The sequence below is a fragment of the Phalacrocorax carbo genome, chromosome 1 (assembly GCF_963921805.1).
Source record: "Phalacrocorax carbo chromosome 1, bPhaCar2.1, whole genome shotgun sequence".
NCBI classification, from domain to species: Eukaryota; Metazoa; Chordata; class Aves; order Suliformes; family Phalacrocoracidae; genus Phalacrocorax; species Phalacrocorax carbo.
This window is the reverse complement of record NC_087513.1, coordinates 67,576,108-67,592,510: the sequence shown is the minus strand read 5'-3', so window position 1 is coordinate 67,592,510 and position 16,403 is coordinate 67,576,108. Positions and strand designations below refer to the sequence as shown.

Sequence of the window (16,403 nt, the reverse complement as noted above, 5' to 3'; positions counted from 1 at the left end):
TGTGGTGTTGTTGTGGCACACTGCAGCAATTAGCCTGACAGTCCTGGAAGTACCCTGGTAATCCCCAAATTGAATGTTATATTTACCAGACTTGGAGTCCCGGGAGAGATTAGCGGATACTGACCTGCAGCATTGCCACAAGGGACGTGGCTCCTTTGCTAGAGGAAGCGATTTCAACACTACCTGAGTACGTCTGCATTGCCTGTGGGACTGGGGGCGTAAAAAGCAAGAGGACACAGGTTAAAGGTCTTGTTTGGGTCTGTGTCCTTGGTGGCAAGCCTGAGACGTGCTGCCCTGCTCTGCCTGAAATGCCCATGTTGGGTATTTGAACAAGGGCCAGTCAGAGACAGTGGCTGCAGTGGGTGGCAGTGGGCACAAGGCAGTTGGCAGCGCCAGCCCTGAGTGGGGGACCCACAGTGTTGTCCCCAGTAGTCCTTTGGTAGCAATCACAGTTCAGGGTTTATCTTTTATTTGCACACCCCTTCACCCTTGCTACTAAATGCTGCAGAGAAGAGACTTTGTGTGTTACTCCCCCATTTGGGCTAGGGATATGCAGATGGATACTGCAGGCAGCTCCTTCTTTGATGCACATAGATATTAAACTGCTGGCTTCAGTAGAGCTACTCTGACACCAACCTGGTGACAGCCTGGCTTAGGGTCTAGATTGCTCTTAGGACTAGAAGGGTTTTCTCTGGCTCCAGACACACCATGGCATGTCACAGGTTTCCTGGGCACATTTTAAAATTCATTTCTTTCTACTGCAGGCAAAAGCAAGGTGCTTGGTGAGGCAGCCTGAGCCCCTCCCCGCTGCTGCCCATCTCCCCCGGCCTGGGGGTCGGTGCTGTGCCGGTTGGCACTCTGTTCTCTGGCCCGCTCTGCTCACTCATTCTTGTCCCTTCATCCTCCTCCCAGGTGGTGTATTTTACAGCCACATTCCCATACCTCATGCTGGTCGTTCTGCTGATCAGGGGAGTCTCCCTGCCTGGGGCATCCCAGGGAATCCTGTTTTACCTTTATCCAGACCTCAGTCGCCTCAGGGACCCCCAGGTAAGGTGGAGGGGGGATCAAAAGGCTGAGCTGTGCTTGTATGGATGCCTGTGGCTGTCTTCTCTTTCTTCTTTTCCTCTTCTCCCTCTCTTCCAATTTCTTCTTTCTGTCTCCTTTTTCCCTTCTGTGGGCATAAGGCAGGGCTGTGATACCAGTGCACACTCTGGTGTGGTCTGTGTGCTCTCTCACCCTTGGCCTTCACCTGTGTGTTGACCATCTTTTCTACTCTGAGTTGGGTCTGAATTGCCCAGGGGTATGGGCAGTGGCATTTAACCCAAGTGGCACCAGCCATCCCCCAGTTTCTTGGGGAGGCTCCTGTGCTGTGGAGGCAGCCTGTGCAGGCGGTACTGCTCTGCACCGTGCTGGCACCTCATGGGGACAAGCCCTGCTCCTGGCATGCTTGATCCAGCTTCCCTGAGAAGCATGCTGGGTGCATGGATGGCAGGAGCTGTGGCATCCTGCAGCACTTCCCCAGGACCCGGCCACCCTCTTCGTGTCCCTGTCCCCAGTGAGAAATTCCTGCCCATCTGACGGGAGGGTCACTGCCTGACTGCTGCTTTTAATCTCTTTGGGACAAGTTCTTCCACGTTAAATCCTGGCTCCAGCTGAGCTGCTGTACCAGCCTTTGTGTGAAGGTGTTTCCAAAGGAGATTAAAGGGTGCCTGCCTGGAAAATAGGCCAGCAAAACCCTTCGTAATCCCATTAACTCTTCCTGGTCTAGCCCCAGTGCTGCCTTGGTTATTCATTTTGCAGATAGGGGCGTAAGTGTTGGGGAAGGAATGGCTCTGGCTGATCCTGCCCTCTCTGATGGATGAGAAAGGATCCCTGTGGGTGGGGGTAGGGGCTCTCAGGGGCTGCTGGGTGGCATCCCCGGGTCCCATCTGTGCCACTGGTGCTGTGTGGCTCTGTGCGAGTCAGTTTGACTTACGGCTTCCTATCTGGGGAGCTAAACACGAGTGTCCGGTTTCCAGTTCCGGGTGGTCTGGTTTTTATCATGGGAAAGACTCAGAGTTCCTGCTCAGCTTTCTAGAAGTCACTCTCTGGTCAAGGCTGTGCCTGAGCAGAGGGTTAAAATCCTCATTTTACAGTGCCGGCTACTCTCTTGCTCTCTGCTCTTTTGCTCTCTGTTTGCTTGTGGAGAGGAGGTGTGAAGGAACAGCAAGGCTTGGAAGGGGGCGAGGACAGGTTTGTGTTTGTGTCTCCATTTGTGCCAATGAGGTGCGAGAGACTCTGAAATAAAAGAACATTTTCAAATGGTGCTCATTCTCTTATGAAAAGACCTGTTGTTACTGTGGCTGTGTCGCCCAGGGGACTGAATTAAACCACTTCAAGCATGGCATGGTTTTGCTGGTACTAGCTGTGTCCTCATTAGGTCCGTCCTGGCAAACTTTTCCAATTACAGCCTGAGCTTTAGAAGCACAGCTTCCTTCCAGCCTGGAAAATGCTAATGCACTGGTGGAAAGGCAGAGTAACCCTTCGGAGCAAGAGGGTGGCTTATCCTTGACTGGGGGAGGAAAACTTGCTCCTCCCTCCCTGGCTCCATCATTCCCTGATGAATGCGCCACTTCTGCGGGAGAAAAGCAGGAGTCGGTAGCAGTTGTCGCCTTCGTCCAGCATGTTTTAACCATCCTACTGAGCCAAGTAGCAGGGCTTGGGGTTTCTCTTGTGTTTTCCCATCAGAAAGGGAAGGGTTAGTGCCCCAAGCCCCACCCACGCGCGGCTGTGCCCCCCTCTTTCTGTGCAGGGACAGCGTGAGTCCTGCCAGCCCATCGGGGCCAAGTCGATTATAATTGATTTGCGCTCAGAGGATGGAGAGCTGTTATTGTTTACTCACAGTCCTGCACTGCCTGGAAAAACGAGAGATTCTTTAGTGTCTGGGAAGGGATTCTGGAAATAATAAAAAAAATAATTAAAAATACCCTCTCCAATCTAAGCCTTATGATAAGGCATCTCAAGGGAAGGTTTAAACAAAGGACAAACAATATACAAGGGAAAAAACCCAAAACTCCTTTAAACTATATGAAAAACTAGGTGAAAAGAGGGGATTAATTATTTAGCAGATTCCACCAGGGGAGCAGCAGCAGCTGAGATGTGATTAAGTGTCAGAATATCAGACTGGTGTGTGGAAATCATTGCTTTTTGCCTGCCAAATGACCTTGGACAGAACTGGGAAATCCTGCCTACGAGAGCTCAGGCTAGCTGATTGATGGTGGTCTCTTCTGGCCATGAAGTCTACAATGCCCTAAATCTTCCTGCACCTTCTTTTTCTAAATCTATGAAATGCTTAAGATTAAAACAGTAAATAAAATGCGTTTGATAGGTAGATCAGACTATACAGAGAAACTGCCAAACAAATGTTTTTAGTAATGAAGTCCAGTTCTGTTCAAATGTAAACAGGTAACAGAAAAACTGTCAGAGATCATCTATTTTGAACGGTATGCCCCAAACTAAAAAAGCCCAAAAAAGCAACCCCATGGTTTGTTTTTTATTTATCTAGTATTAGGATGTTAGCATGCCAGCCATTACTAGGCTGAAACTTTTTTTCTTCTTCCTTGATTGGATTTTCTGTGCTCCAGAAGGTTCCTACTTGCTTCATAGTGTGGGTTGTGCTTTAGCCAAAAGGGAGTCTCGGGGTTGTTCACCATTTCCACTTTTGATCACTCCGCCCTTTGCAATTAACTTTTTGGCAATTTTATCAATTGTTTATTTCAGTAGATAACACTGGGGATTTATGGATGTGATTAAGGAGAGGGATGCATAGTGTTATCCACTAGCGGGGAGCTGAAATGAGAGGAATTCAGAGTAGAAATAAGGTTTAAGTGTGGGAAACTTGTCATTAGAAGAACTTTTCTCAGGCGCTGGCAGGCTTTCTGTCGCTTGATGCTTTCATACCATGGCCAGACATCATTTTAATAGACGGATTTAAAGAGAGGACTGATGGGCTTGGTGCAGAAAGTGCCAGCCACTGTTTGGGTTTGCTTTAAAGAAATGAAATGTAATGGTTTCCTTTCACTCCAGTATCAAGTTTCAAGCAATTTTAGCTAAATTTCATTAGGTTTAGTAAGAATGAAGGAGCAGTAAATTCAGCAGTCTCTGAGCATTTCCCTCTCTGGAAAAGCAGCAAATGTTTCTCAAAACTTTCTGCTCTTGTTTTCCTCTTGAAATTTCCAGAAAACCCACCACCTTGCTGTATGTGCTTGTACTTTATCCAGTCTGTATATAAAGGAAGAACTTTCTATGAGGACCTGCTTTCCATCTGGCCCAGCTGTGCTGAAGGCCCTGGTGGGCTGTACCCCTGCTCCTGGGGGCAGGGAAGCTCTGGTGGTGCCAAGGACCGGCAGAGGACCCGCAGCCCTGCAGATACCCTGTAAGCAGTCCCTACTGCCACACCAGACACCCAACCCTGTGCAGCTCTGTGCCGGGATGCCCTGACTTGCTCTGCACACCTAAATTCAGAGCATTGCCTTCATCCAACCTCTGCTTCTCCTTGTCTCACCTCTCTCATCTACACTACTTTTCAAATAACCTTCCCTATATCCCTCTCATTTTCTTTCACCCATTTCCCTGGCTGTTGTTTTTTGGAGCAGCGTTTGCTCCTGTAGAGTTCCCACAGGCCCCTGCTTCCTGGCCGATGTGGCAGGAGATGGAGATGTCCCCAGCTTTTTGGAGGGGGCTGTCTGCTGTACCTGCGGCCAGAGAGGGAGGCTGCTGGGGTCTGGCTCATGGTTTACACTGGAGCAACTCTCATTGCTGAAAAGAAGCCCCTCGGGCCACCACAGGAAGGATGGGAGATGCATGCATCTTGCAGGGCTGTGACCTGCTGGGTTATCCATGGGGCCCCATAGTCATGCTGAGGAAGGGGTCAGAGCCCCCAGATCCTCTCCAAATTCAGGTGCCTCCTGCTGCTGCTCCATGGCCAGCGAGGGCTGCTGCTTCCCAGCAAGAGGGGAGGGTGACTGTGGGCCTGCTAAATATTATTTGTTCCCCTTATTTATGTTTTTCCCAGCAAGCCTTTAACTTGACCCTGTGCACTCGCTTTGTGCTGTTGCTGGCCCCCCGCTTCCCCTTTCTGAAGGCGAGCATGTTTGTTTTCATGCCGGAGGGCGACCTGCTGCGCCTGTGCGTGGATGCGTGTGCCGGCGGGGCTGCTGCTGGCACGCTGTACTCGCTCCCGCCACGTGCCCTCGCACCCTGAGCTGGGACCTTGTGCCCCCCCAGCCCTGGCAGAGGGTCTGCAAGCACAGGCCCTACTGCTGTCCTTGTCTGGGGGGCGGAGGGCAGGTACCAGGCAGCAGGGAGGGAGCTCTGGCAGCTCCCGCAGCATGCCGGAGGGGCTCGGGGCTGGTGTCCTCTCCTCTGCCTTGCAGGAACAATTTGTCCATGTGGGGTGAACGACAGCTGTATTTACCTTGCAGGGCTTCCTCCTCCTTCTCCCACGCCTTTCACCAGCCCTGCTGGCGTGGGACCTGGGTGGCTGGCTGGCCACGGCCGCGCAGCCCTGCTGAGTCTGATCTCAGCGCTGACATAGCAGGAAAGAATAAATCTGTCTTTCTGCCCACCTGCGAGAAGTGGGACAAGGGGGACTGTAAAGCCTGGCTTCCTGGACAGTAAGGGGTGTTCCTGAGAGCATCCCTCACCCTGCCACACTGTCCTGGGACAGGCAGCTGTGCTTTTCAGGATGAACCAGAAACCTGTTTGTTCTCTTGTGGTGTTTAAAGAAATCCAGCAATGGAAGGGCTCCCTGGGTGTAAAATGTCCCTGCGGGTTGGTGGGTGCCCCAAGGTGAGTGGGTTACATGAGGTCAGTGCTTGCTGGCGGGGCATTGCGGGCACCTTGAGTGCTGGCACAGGGAGGTTAACTGGGGAACAAAGACCCCATCCCTGATTTCTAAGGAGCCTGAGGACTTATTTTCCAAGTTGCTGGGGCTTGAGATTGGGAACATGATGCTTGGCTGGGCACAGGGCAGGCAGAAGGACCTGGAACGCTTTATGGAAATGTCAGTGGCTTGTTCCCTGCCTCTTCTCTCCTGGGGTAAATGAGGACAAAGGAAAACATTGGCCCAGGCTGTGCAGCACAGTGGTGGGCTCTTTGCAGCCAGGCCCCAGGGCTTCACAGACCTGTGCTGTGGCAGTGCTGCGGGACATGGACTGGGTCTTTGGGCTGGGGCAGGTGGGCCAGTCTTGAATAAAGCGGGAAAGGCAATAATCTGAAATGATGCCCTGGGTGTCTTGAGGTGAAATCTCAGGAGTCAAGATATTCCCTTTTAAGACTGGGCTAAAGCGATGTGTTTACATGGTGCAGTGGGTGGCTGGTGGGTAACGCCAGTGCCACGGGCTGAGCTGTGAGCCATGATGCTGGATGTGAAAGAAATGTTGGCTGAACTGCAGCTCAAGGCTTGGGTGGTTTTTGCTCTCTGCTCTGCATTACGCCGGGTGTGACCCTCCACACAGCATGTACCCACGCTGTGCTGTATCATCTCAGCTTGCTGATGGGGACAGTTTGGTGCCTCTCAGCAAGGCACCTATATTTGATGTATGACTTGCACTGGAGTTCAATAACATCTTGCTTGAAAATGGTCTTTACTGTTATTTGTAAGTGCTTTGAGATCTTCCTAAGGAAGGATCCGTTTCAGTACAGGGGACTATTAAATTCTAGTACATGTAATAGAGCAAATATTGCTGAGGAAATTAAGGGGTGAAGGAATATATCCTCTTATAGGCCATAACCATCTTGGATAACTGCAGCTCAGGTGTGAAAGCTTTGGCTAAAAACAGAGTAGGAATTTATTACAAACTGGAGTAAACAACATGTTCAAGGAAATTGAATTAGGAATTAAATAAACTGGATGGCTTAGAAAACTGCAGACAACAGTCAAATCAAAATACCCATGGTGCCAATGTGCCAGCAAAATCTGAGCAGGATAAACTTCACCAGTCTCTTTGGGAGCAGCAGACAGAAAACAGCAGCATGCTTTTATCTGCAGGGGAAAGAAAGCCCTGCCTGACCCCAGCGAGCCCCTTTAGTCAGAGTGGAAATATGTTGATCAACAGCACAGGAGAGAAAAGGGGGGTCTTGGAAGGGCTGAAAAAAACATTTCTCTGAGTCACTGTAGGGAGAGAAATGATTACAGGTGGCGGGTTGGGGAGGAAAGGTTTGGGTTGCTGTTTTCTGAATCAAGTGGTCTTTGTAGCCCCTGTGAGCCCACAGGGCTGCGTGGGCAGCAGTGCTTCTCTGAGGGTCTTGAGGAGGAGGCTGGACCACAGACAGGCTGAGGTCCCTTCTGCCCCCAGTGATCCTTCAGTCCTGGGACTTGCTGCTGCTACTTGGCTCCGTTATTAGTGGGTCAGGAGCACCCACGGCATCAGTCTTGTTGCAGTCCATTGACCCCGGAGCAATGGGGAACTGCCAGAGGGCTGGGAGGACGCAAAGGTGGCTTGTCCTTTGGCTCAAGAGCAGCAGTAACCTTTTAAAATGGGAAATTAAAGTGCATGCAGCCCGAGCTGGTGCTCACAGTCATGCTGACTAAGTAGGATGATAAGCTCTGCAAGCCAGCCTTAGATTTATTTACTGTTTCAGCCACAGGCTGCCTTACTTCAAATGGGAGCATATGCTGAGGCAGGTCCTGTACTCCCTAAAGACATCCCTTTAGGGCTGGGCTCCCACACAGCCCAGTGTGCACCTGATGGGTGTCGTGTTGGGCAGAGCAGGCAGCGGAGCAGGGACCCCCCAGAACACATGCTGGTCTCTGCTACACATTCAAGGGTATCACTGGGTTTTAGAAATGAGCCACTTCATAAGCCATGGAGCTAATGAAGCTTGGTGTCTTGATATTTGGCTTCTACCATGGCTGGTAAAGCATCAGGTTTTTTTTCCCTGCCCCAGGATATTTCTCATGTCTCTTGCTTGTGTGATTTATCTGATATTTAACAATGGTTGACTCTTCCTCTCTGTAGCTTTCTGCTCAGTGGGGAAGCTAAATTAATGTCTTTTTCCTGTTTCCTGGCTGTTGTGAAATTCATAGGTAGATGATATCCTTGGGGTTTCTACCAACTGTTAAATCTGGTTGAGGTTTGTCAACTGGGTACAATGTTATCACAAGTGTGGGGTAGGCAGCCTGATGGCAAAAGTCTTGTCATCTTGACAAATTGAACTACAAGGGCTCCGAAGCCCCTGACAGGGTGTGATTTGAGCTCAAATTTGATGAAAAAACAGAACTCTAGCGGTGAACAAGAAAATAAAAAGCAAACCTAACAACATTTCACCCTGCTCTGTGCAAAGATCCTTAAGTTATTGATGCAAAGGTGTCAGCTGGTCCAGCTCATCTCAGCTCCTTGCTGTGCCTAAGTAGCTTAAAAATGAAGGCTGTACCCTTACTGCCTGCAAGCACAGTGATGTTTTAGGAATCAATTATGAAAAGGGCTTTAATTTTCTTTTTCCTAATCTTTTTGAAATGCAAAAATTAACTGATATCCTGCTCTCTAAAGCCACGTCCCCATGCAGCAACTCCAAACTGAGGTCAATTACTTTTTCAATGTTGCAGTGCCTCAAACTAGCTGTCCCAGTCCCACCTCACCAGCTGTCCCTTCCTATTTTACAAATCACAGATTTGATCTGACTCCCTGTGAAATTGTGAACATGGTTTCCATGGACTGAAGAGAAGGTGGTGGGACTGAATGTTAGCAGAGTTGTTTGCAGGACAGTCAGGGAGAGGAGTTTCACCAAATCTAGCCCTAGCAGTGCTTTGCTTCCTCTTCCTGCGGACTGCCCTGCTGGGTCTTGCAGCAGTGGGCAGGGAGAGGCTTTGTTTTGTGTAGCTGTCCTTTGAGCTAAAAACAGATTTTCCTCCAGAAAATCACAGCTAATGGGATCATAACATCCCTTTGTAAGGCCCTTCAACCTCAGAAGAGGTAAATACAAAACAAAACCTCTCGCCATGTGATTGTTCTTTGGCCAGCATGGCCTGAGCAACAGGGGCAGTTGGGCAGGTATTGCCCAGCTGACCATTGCCTCAGGACATGAGGTCTTGGCTGACAGGTGAAGGTGTGATTTGGGGTCATCAAAAATGCTCTGGTGCTTTCTATTGACTTCTGTTCTTCTCAGAGGGGATCCTCGGTCAAGGCTGGTGTTTGTCCAAGGGCTCACCAACATTGCTACTCTGGGGAAGGAGGGTATTGCCAAATGGAGACTTTTCTCATTAAAGTGGTCCCAGTAATACTTTTCTACTGCTCTTCTTTCCTGACTAGCTTCTCTTTTGTCTCTAGAATGTGGCTGCTGCTCATCATTGGTTGAATGATTGTCTTATCTCTATTATATAAACCCCTTAGGAAGAAAGATCTTAGAAAACAGAGGGTTTAATTAATAATCTTTGTCATTGCTTCATTCCTCACTGTTGGTTTCTGATTTTGCTGTTCTTTGCAGAAGGTAGTGGTGGTGGTTGCATTGGTGACTGCACACAGCTAGGCTTTCAGATCAAATTTGGCATTGACAAATGTCAGCCTTGGAGCACTGGGAAATGTTATTGACAGTGAGAGCGAAGCAGAGTTCAAAGGCGCCTCGTGGGACTAACAGCATTCTTGTATATTCTTTTAGGAGCTGTCTTTTGCAAACAACTCTGTTTATTTCTAGTACTCCTCTCCTCTCCAGTTAATTTTCTTTTAAGTTTTGGAGCCTTTAAATTAGGTCTTGGAGAGAAGAGCCACCACCAGAAGCTGTAGGTACCTGTGCCACTCAGTGGGAGACCAGGCTTGCCCCAATCAAGTTCCCCTCCTCTGCTAGCAGCAGGCTCCTTCAGCTCTTGTGGAAAGTGTTCATTTGGTCTCTCACTGTTGGGAGCCTCTGGAGAGTCACAGGGTCCTGCAGATTTGTCCAAGGAAGGAGGACATGATGATGAAGAGCTATATGCGCTGTGGGTTTGCAAGACTCTGGGCACATCCTGTCCCTTTGGCACTCTTAGCACCCCTGGGTACATCACTGAGCACTGTAATTCCTGGCACTAAATAGCCTGCCCCTAGAAAAGGCTTGTCTAAATGCTGGGTATTGCTGACCTCTTGATCACTGGCCTTTCTGCCGATTACGGCAGCCCCCGGACCTCTGCCTCTTTGCATCCATGCAGTGTCTGTGCTCTGTGCTGGCCTTGTCTTCTCACCTGTGTTTGCATCTCCTTTGCAGGTCTGGATGGACGCAGGCACTCAAATCTTCTTTTCGTATGCAATTTGTCTGGGATGCCTGACAGCTCTGGGCAGCTATAACAAATACCATAACAACTGCTACAGGTAACTGGAGCATGGCTCTGCTGCCTAGAGCCTTCCCCTCCCTGAACATCAGTGCACATAGGCTGCTGAACTGCTGGAGGCTACTGGCCTTTTGAAGTGTCGTGTTTTCTCTTTCTACTCAAGGTGTAAGAAAAGTCTTTCCAGGTGTTTTGTCCCCAAATCCAGCTCTCTGTGCTTCCTTTCAAGAGAAGTTTCTGTCTCTGCCATGGATGACAAATCCCCTTTCCACACTAGCTGAGACCCAGCAAAGTCTAATCCTCTTCACTAGCTTTGTGACCCCAGGCCCCACACCACAACCTCCCCTATTACATGGGTGCATGAGTAGAGCTCTCAGGTAGAGCTGAGGGATCTAGTGGCTCTAGACTGGAGTCCTTTCACCTTGGCATTTATCCTTCCTAGGTACATTTGGACCTAGTGTCTTGCCCAGCTGTCAGTGCTCTGGGTTCTTATGTGCTATCTGTGATCTACATGTAAACCTGTGGATATGACTTCTGCTTCTTGCATGCTCTCCCTGTGCTGGACTGCCCTTGAACAGAGATGGGCCAGGCTGCCAGATTCAATCAGGCTGTCAAGTTGAAGCGGTCAGGTGAAAATAAACTCATTTCACTGTAGATGTATCCAGTGTCTGGAGCTGCATCCCCAGGGGTAAAAAGCTAGTGCAAGTGGAAAAAACGTGTAAAGCTACTCTCCTCCCTTCCCATGCTTTCTGTGCTGGCTGTGTTGCTCCCCGCAGTAAGTTCTCCCTCCAACTTTTAAATCTGAATTTGTTGTCATTGCTGTGGAAGGTTCAGGCAAACCACTGATTATGTGGTCCTTGCTTGGCATCTTTCTCTCCACCTTAGGAGAAGTTCACTCCTGCTGTAGGAATGCTTCTCCAACACTGGCTGGGCTTAGACTCTTCTTCCTTTTCATGACCATTCTTCCAGATACAGTTTTGAAAGAAAAAGCTGTGGGAAGAGATAACAGATCTGGCTGTGGCCTGCTGCATGTCCTTTGGCATTAGCCCCCTGCATCCCCAGTCTGGATGTGTATCAAGGAGATGATGACAGAGGCTGCTTAGTAGCAAGGTTGTAAAAAGCTTCTGTAGCTGCAGCTGGGAGACACTATAGAAAGGGGAGAGATGTCTGTTTCCACATAAACCCTTTATGCTATTTGGCTTTGCTAGGGAAATTGTTCTTAGTTTTGGTGTTAAACATCTCACCAGCCTGTTCCCAGGCACGGACCCAGTTTTAATGAGTTGGTCCTGTGCTCTGCAACCTTGGTTTGCATAGGGAGACAGGTCCAGACTTTAACAGGGCAGAGTGACACCAGCATGGTGCCTCACTGAGTTATCCCAGGCCACGTGTAACCTTTGGTGACCTGAGAAATGAAAAGGATGTGGACAGGAGGGTCCACTGTTCATATGGCAGCAATCCAGGATGGCACCAAATGGCATTTCCTGGGACTGTTAGAGATATCATCAGGGCTCCCTTTTGGGTGAAAATCTGGAGACACCTCTTTGCTCTGGCAATTGCCCACATGTTACCATCCACCGTGACACAGGTGACTGGAGAGCACCTCCCAGCCCATGCTTTTCCAAGGAGGGTTTGACCTGTCATGCATACACCCAGGGGAAAGGGGGAGAAACACCAGGAAGGAAGAGGGACTATTTGAAATAGATGGGAATTTATATAAAATGATTGAGAATATAACTTGAGTGGAAAGCAGGCACTTTTTAGCAGCTGGAGAAATGAGATTCTGGCGTGGGCTTCCCACTGGGTTAGCTGAGCTTGGTGGAGCATGACCCTCCTTACCAGGCAGGAGATTTGCAGGGACTCACTCTGCAGGCCTTTTTCAGTCTCTCCTGCCTTAGAAACCAAGTGCAAAGGCAGAGCAATGGTGTTAGGTGCTGTGCCGTCCTTGACAATGCAGAGACCTGTGCTTTGGAAGGAATAATCTGAATTTTTACGGTTTTGGGTCTCTGCGTGAACTATACTTTCTCTCTCTAAATGGTTGCAAACTGTGAATAGATCTAGTTAACATGCAGGGAGGAGCATGAAGCCCCAAAATACTAGATACCTAAAGACTGATACAGAAAATCACACTGGATTTGCAGAATAACGTTTAATAAAGTTGGAGTGGGCCACGAAATGCCAGAAGGGGTGCCTTCAGTTTGGTTCAGAATATCTCGGAAAGATGCTGCAAATGTTGTTATTGTCCCCAGGGTTGCAGTCACAAGAGGACTAGGGAGACTAGACCGTGAAAAGGAATTGGATAGATAAGAGATATTTAGTGTAAAGAGTTAGATGGATGAGAATGAGATGAAACAGACAAAAGGGAATAGATCAGAGAAAATAAATTGGATGGCTCTGTTCATCTTTTTCTCATAAGGTGAGGACCAGGAGACATCTAGTAGTGCTGAGAACCAAGAACATTGTAACTGGTCTAAGAAATCTATTAAGGAAAAAAACATGCCTCTTCCTCAGACAAAAATAATCTTTGGTACTCCCTGTTATAGGAGGGAGCGGGGAGAGAGAGGAAAAAAGAGAAAAATCAGGTGTTTAGATATGTAGCAAGACTATTTCATGAGCAAGGAGCTTAAGTGAGGAATGCATTTTTATGTTGTCCTTGGAGAAGGCTTTCCCTGGGGGGGCTCCTGCTGTGTTGCCTACCCTGGGCCATCCTCCTGCAGTTCCTGGTGCTGAGCTGAGCTGTGGGGATGCTAGAAGAGAGGCCCTCCTGTGGGTACAGTGGCTGGGGTGGGAGTGTGGGTGCTGCCCCGGGGGGCTGCCATGGGGTATGGGTCATAGCTGGACCCCCAACCTGGCTGATGCTGCTGTGCCCCCTCCTCCCAGAGACTGCGTGGCCCTCTGCTTCCTCAACAGTGGCACCAGCTTCGTGGCCGGCTTTGCCATCTTCTCCATCCTGGGTTTCATGGCAGGGGAGCAGGGTGTGCCCATCGCCGAGGTGGCAGAGTCAGGTGAGTGGGACTGCGGTGGGATGGGGCTGCAGGGGTGCTGCTGTTTGAGGACTGTCATGGTTCAGCCCCAGCTAGCAACTAAGCACCATACAGCCGCTCGCTCACTCCCCTCTGGTGGGATGAGGGTGAGAATCAGAAGAGTAAAAGTGAGAAAACTCGTGGATTGAGATAAAGACAATTTAATAGGTAAAGCAAAAGCCACACACAAAAGCAAAGCAAAACAAGGAATTTATTAATTACTTCCCATAGGCAGGCAGGTGTTCAGCCATCTCCAGGAAAGCAGGGCTCCATCAAGTGTAACGGTTACTTGGGAAGACAGACGCCGTCACTCCAAACATTTCCCCCTTCCTTCTTCTTCCCCGGCACCTGGCAGAACATGGGAAGCTGGAAAAGTCCTTGACTAGTATGAGCACTACTTAGCAACAACTAAAACATCTCTGCATTATCAATACTGCTTTCAGCACAAATCCAAAGCACAAACCCATACTAGCTACTATGAAGAAAATTAACTCTATCCCAGTGGAAACCTGGACAGACCCCTCAGCAAGGGGAGTATGCCCACAGGATACCCACCCTTGGCAAAATGATGTTGCAGTGGCAGGTTCCCATCCTGGCAGGCAGCTCTGCTTTCTGCCTCAAAACCCAGGAAAAAAATAAATGCACACTCATAAAGTATTAAGATGCAATGGCCATGTCTTGAGGTCAATATAAGCTGCTGGTTAGGGTTACACAGCTGCTGTCTTTTGATTGGGGGGTGAGGTGGCTTCATGGTGTATGCCCAGGCTTCTGCTCTGCTCCCCTGGGCTTAGAGGCTTTCCCTGGCTCCCAGGCATTGCGCCAGCAATGCAGCCGGAGCTTGCTGTGTCCCCTTTCCTTGCCTTCCTGCTGGGTTCCTCAACCCCTTGAGAAGCCTGGGTTTCATGCACAGCACTGGTATAACCGGAGCAAGAGGCTGCATGGCTGCAGGCTGTGCCTTGGCCAGGTGGCTGCCTCAGGCGGGTGGGTCTGCATCAGCTGTGCTGTGCTGCTGCTGCTGCCATGCCACTGCTGGCTCTGAAAGCCCTTCTCCCTGCAGGGCCTGGCCTGGCATTCATCGCCTACCCTCGGGCTGTGGTCATGCTGCCCTTCTCTCCGCTCTGGGCATGCTTCTTCTTCTTGATGGTTGTTTTGCTGGGACTGGACAGCCAGGTAAAGGTTCAGGGTGATTCCCTGCCAGACAAAAGCCACCGTCCCTTCAGGACAGGCTTGAAGTTGGCTGAGTGGGGGCAGTGGGTCTGGGGAGCTGGTCAGGACAGGCTGATGGAGGTGGGATCTCTGCTTTTTGCAGTTTGTCTGTGTGGAAAGCCTCGTCACAGCTCTTGTGGACATGTACCCCACCATCTTCCGCAAGAAGAACCGCCGGGAGACCCTCATCCTGCTGGTCTCTGTCCTCTCCTATCTGGTCGGGTTGGTGATGCTCACAGAGGTATTTTGGGCTCAGACTACCTGTGTGGTACTTGCTGGGCCTGAGTCCCCCCCTGGCAGAGGGGGGCTCTGGTGGGTGGTGGTGGCCATGTTGGGGCTGCGAGTTTGCTGGTGAGCCCCATCCTGCTGCACAGTGCCTAGGGGAGGCTGCCCTTCCTCCCCATGGTGTTCACATTTTCCCTTCCAGCCCTCACCCCTTTTGCCAGTCACAATCCTGACACCTCTCCTGCCAAGACTAGATAATTTGAGCTCTGGACAGCCCATATTTTGGTTATAGATTAATCTTTACATGAGCCAAACCTTTACAGCTGTAGCCTGTTGCATGGTTGAGGTGAGCGCCTTTGTCCTCCTCCTTCCTCCTGGATGGAACTACCCGAACACTTGGTGTAAGGAAATTTGTTGGGCCTGAGTGAGCCCCATATTTATTACACCGATTTCCTACATATACCCCTTGCTGTGATTAATTGCCCGGCAGTTAAACTGTTCTGGTTTAAAACCTTTAACTTGTCCTAGCAGTATGTGTGTGTGTGGATTGATGCTGCCGTGAAGCTCTTCGCATCTTCTCTATTAATTTGGGCATAGTTTTGAAAAAGCTGCCTTTAGTGTTGCACCTGCAGCTTTGTGCCTGGACTTACCTGCAGGCCCATTTTGTAGACAGCCTTGCAGACCTGGGCAGTGAAACAGCCAGGGTGCCAACCTCTGGGCCTCCAGCAACAGGTACTTGCACAACTGCATGTACTGCTACTTCCCTGGGCAAATTAGGAGGCTGAAGTAAATCAGACGCGCTGTGCATCTTAAGGGGTTTCCACCCTCACTTCTAGATACAAGAGTTGCTTTGTTTTTGTCTTATCCTAAAATATCCCCGCAGTCGCTTGCCCTGCCCTGCCCTGGAATGAAGGGTTGCAGAGACTCCTGAGAGCAGGGCTGCTGCATGTTTCCACCAGGCCTTGAGCACAAGGGACGTGGCCTTTGCTTTTGGCTAAAACCATGCCCCAGAGAGAGGAAGGTGCCTCTATCTCTGTGGAAGATATTTGGTTTGTTTCCTGCTCTGGCTGGAGCTCTTTGCCTGTGCCTGATTCCTTTCCCCTCTCTCCTTCCCCACCTCGCCTCGCTGCCTGCTTGGCCCTTCCCAGGGTGGGATGTATGTCTTCCAGCTCTTTGATTACTATGCTGCCAGTGGCATGTGCCTGCTCTTTGTGGCCATCTTCGAGACTCTCTGCATCGCCTGGGTCTATGGTGAGTATGAACCAGGGGGGTCCCCAGCTCTGGTCACCCAAGCTCTCGCTTAGTCCATCCTAAAAATGCTGGTCCATAGCTTCTCTTGGCAATTGCTTCGCAGTGCAAGGCAGACCTCTAAACCCTTGCTTTGGTGCCCATGGACTCAGTGAGCGGGGGCTTCCTCACAGCAATACTCTGGGGGATCTGCTTGGCAGATATCCCCAGCATGTTCCTACGTGCCCCTGCTTTTGTGGCCCGCCTTCCTTGGGGACTTGGAGCTGGCTGGGAAATCTTTTCCCAACATGTGTATAGAGGAGTCTGAGACCCTCAAACATTTTTGAGAGCCCTCTCTCAGCCTCGATGTTCACAAGGAATGGGTAAAACTTGGGTTTAGGTCCCAGCCTGGGAGATGCCAGCTGAGGGCCTGACCCTGCTGACTCACT

The 16,403-nt window shown here is 50.0% G+C and overlaps 1 protein-coding gene across 10 annotated transcripts in view; it reads left to right on the top strand.

Moving 5' to 3' along the window:
* SLC6A13 (solute carrier family 6 member 13) overlaps window positions 1-16,403 on the top strand; it is a 33,932-nt gene that overhangs the window by 14,943 nt on the left and 2,586 nt on the right. For 8 of the 10 annotated variants that reach the window (XM_064458141.1, XM_064458163.1, XM_064458146.1 and 5 more), the window contains 6 exons: window positions 913-1,047; window positions 10,216-10,319; window positions 13,154-13,278; window positions 14,354-14,466; window positions 14,606-14,743; window positions 15,876-15,978. In XM_064458141.1, coding sequence (XP_064314211.1) covers window positions 913-1,047; window positions 10,216-10,319; window positions 13,154-13,278; window positions 14,354-14,466; window positions 14,606-14,743; window positions 15,876-15,978 — 718 coding nt within the window. The remainder of the gene's footprint in view (window positions 1-912; window positions 1,048-10,215; window positions 10,320-13,153; window positions 13,279-14,353; window positions 14,467-14,605; window positions 14,744-15,875; window positions 15,979-16,403) is intronic. The other 2 variants (XM_064458150.1, XM_064458156.1) reach the window with 2 other exon arrangements.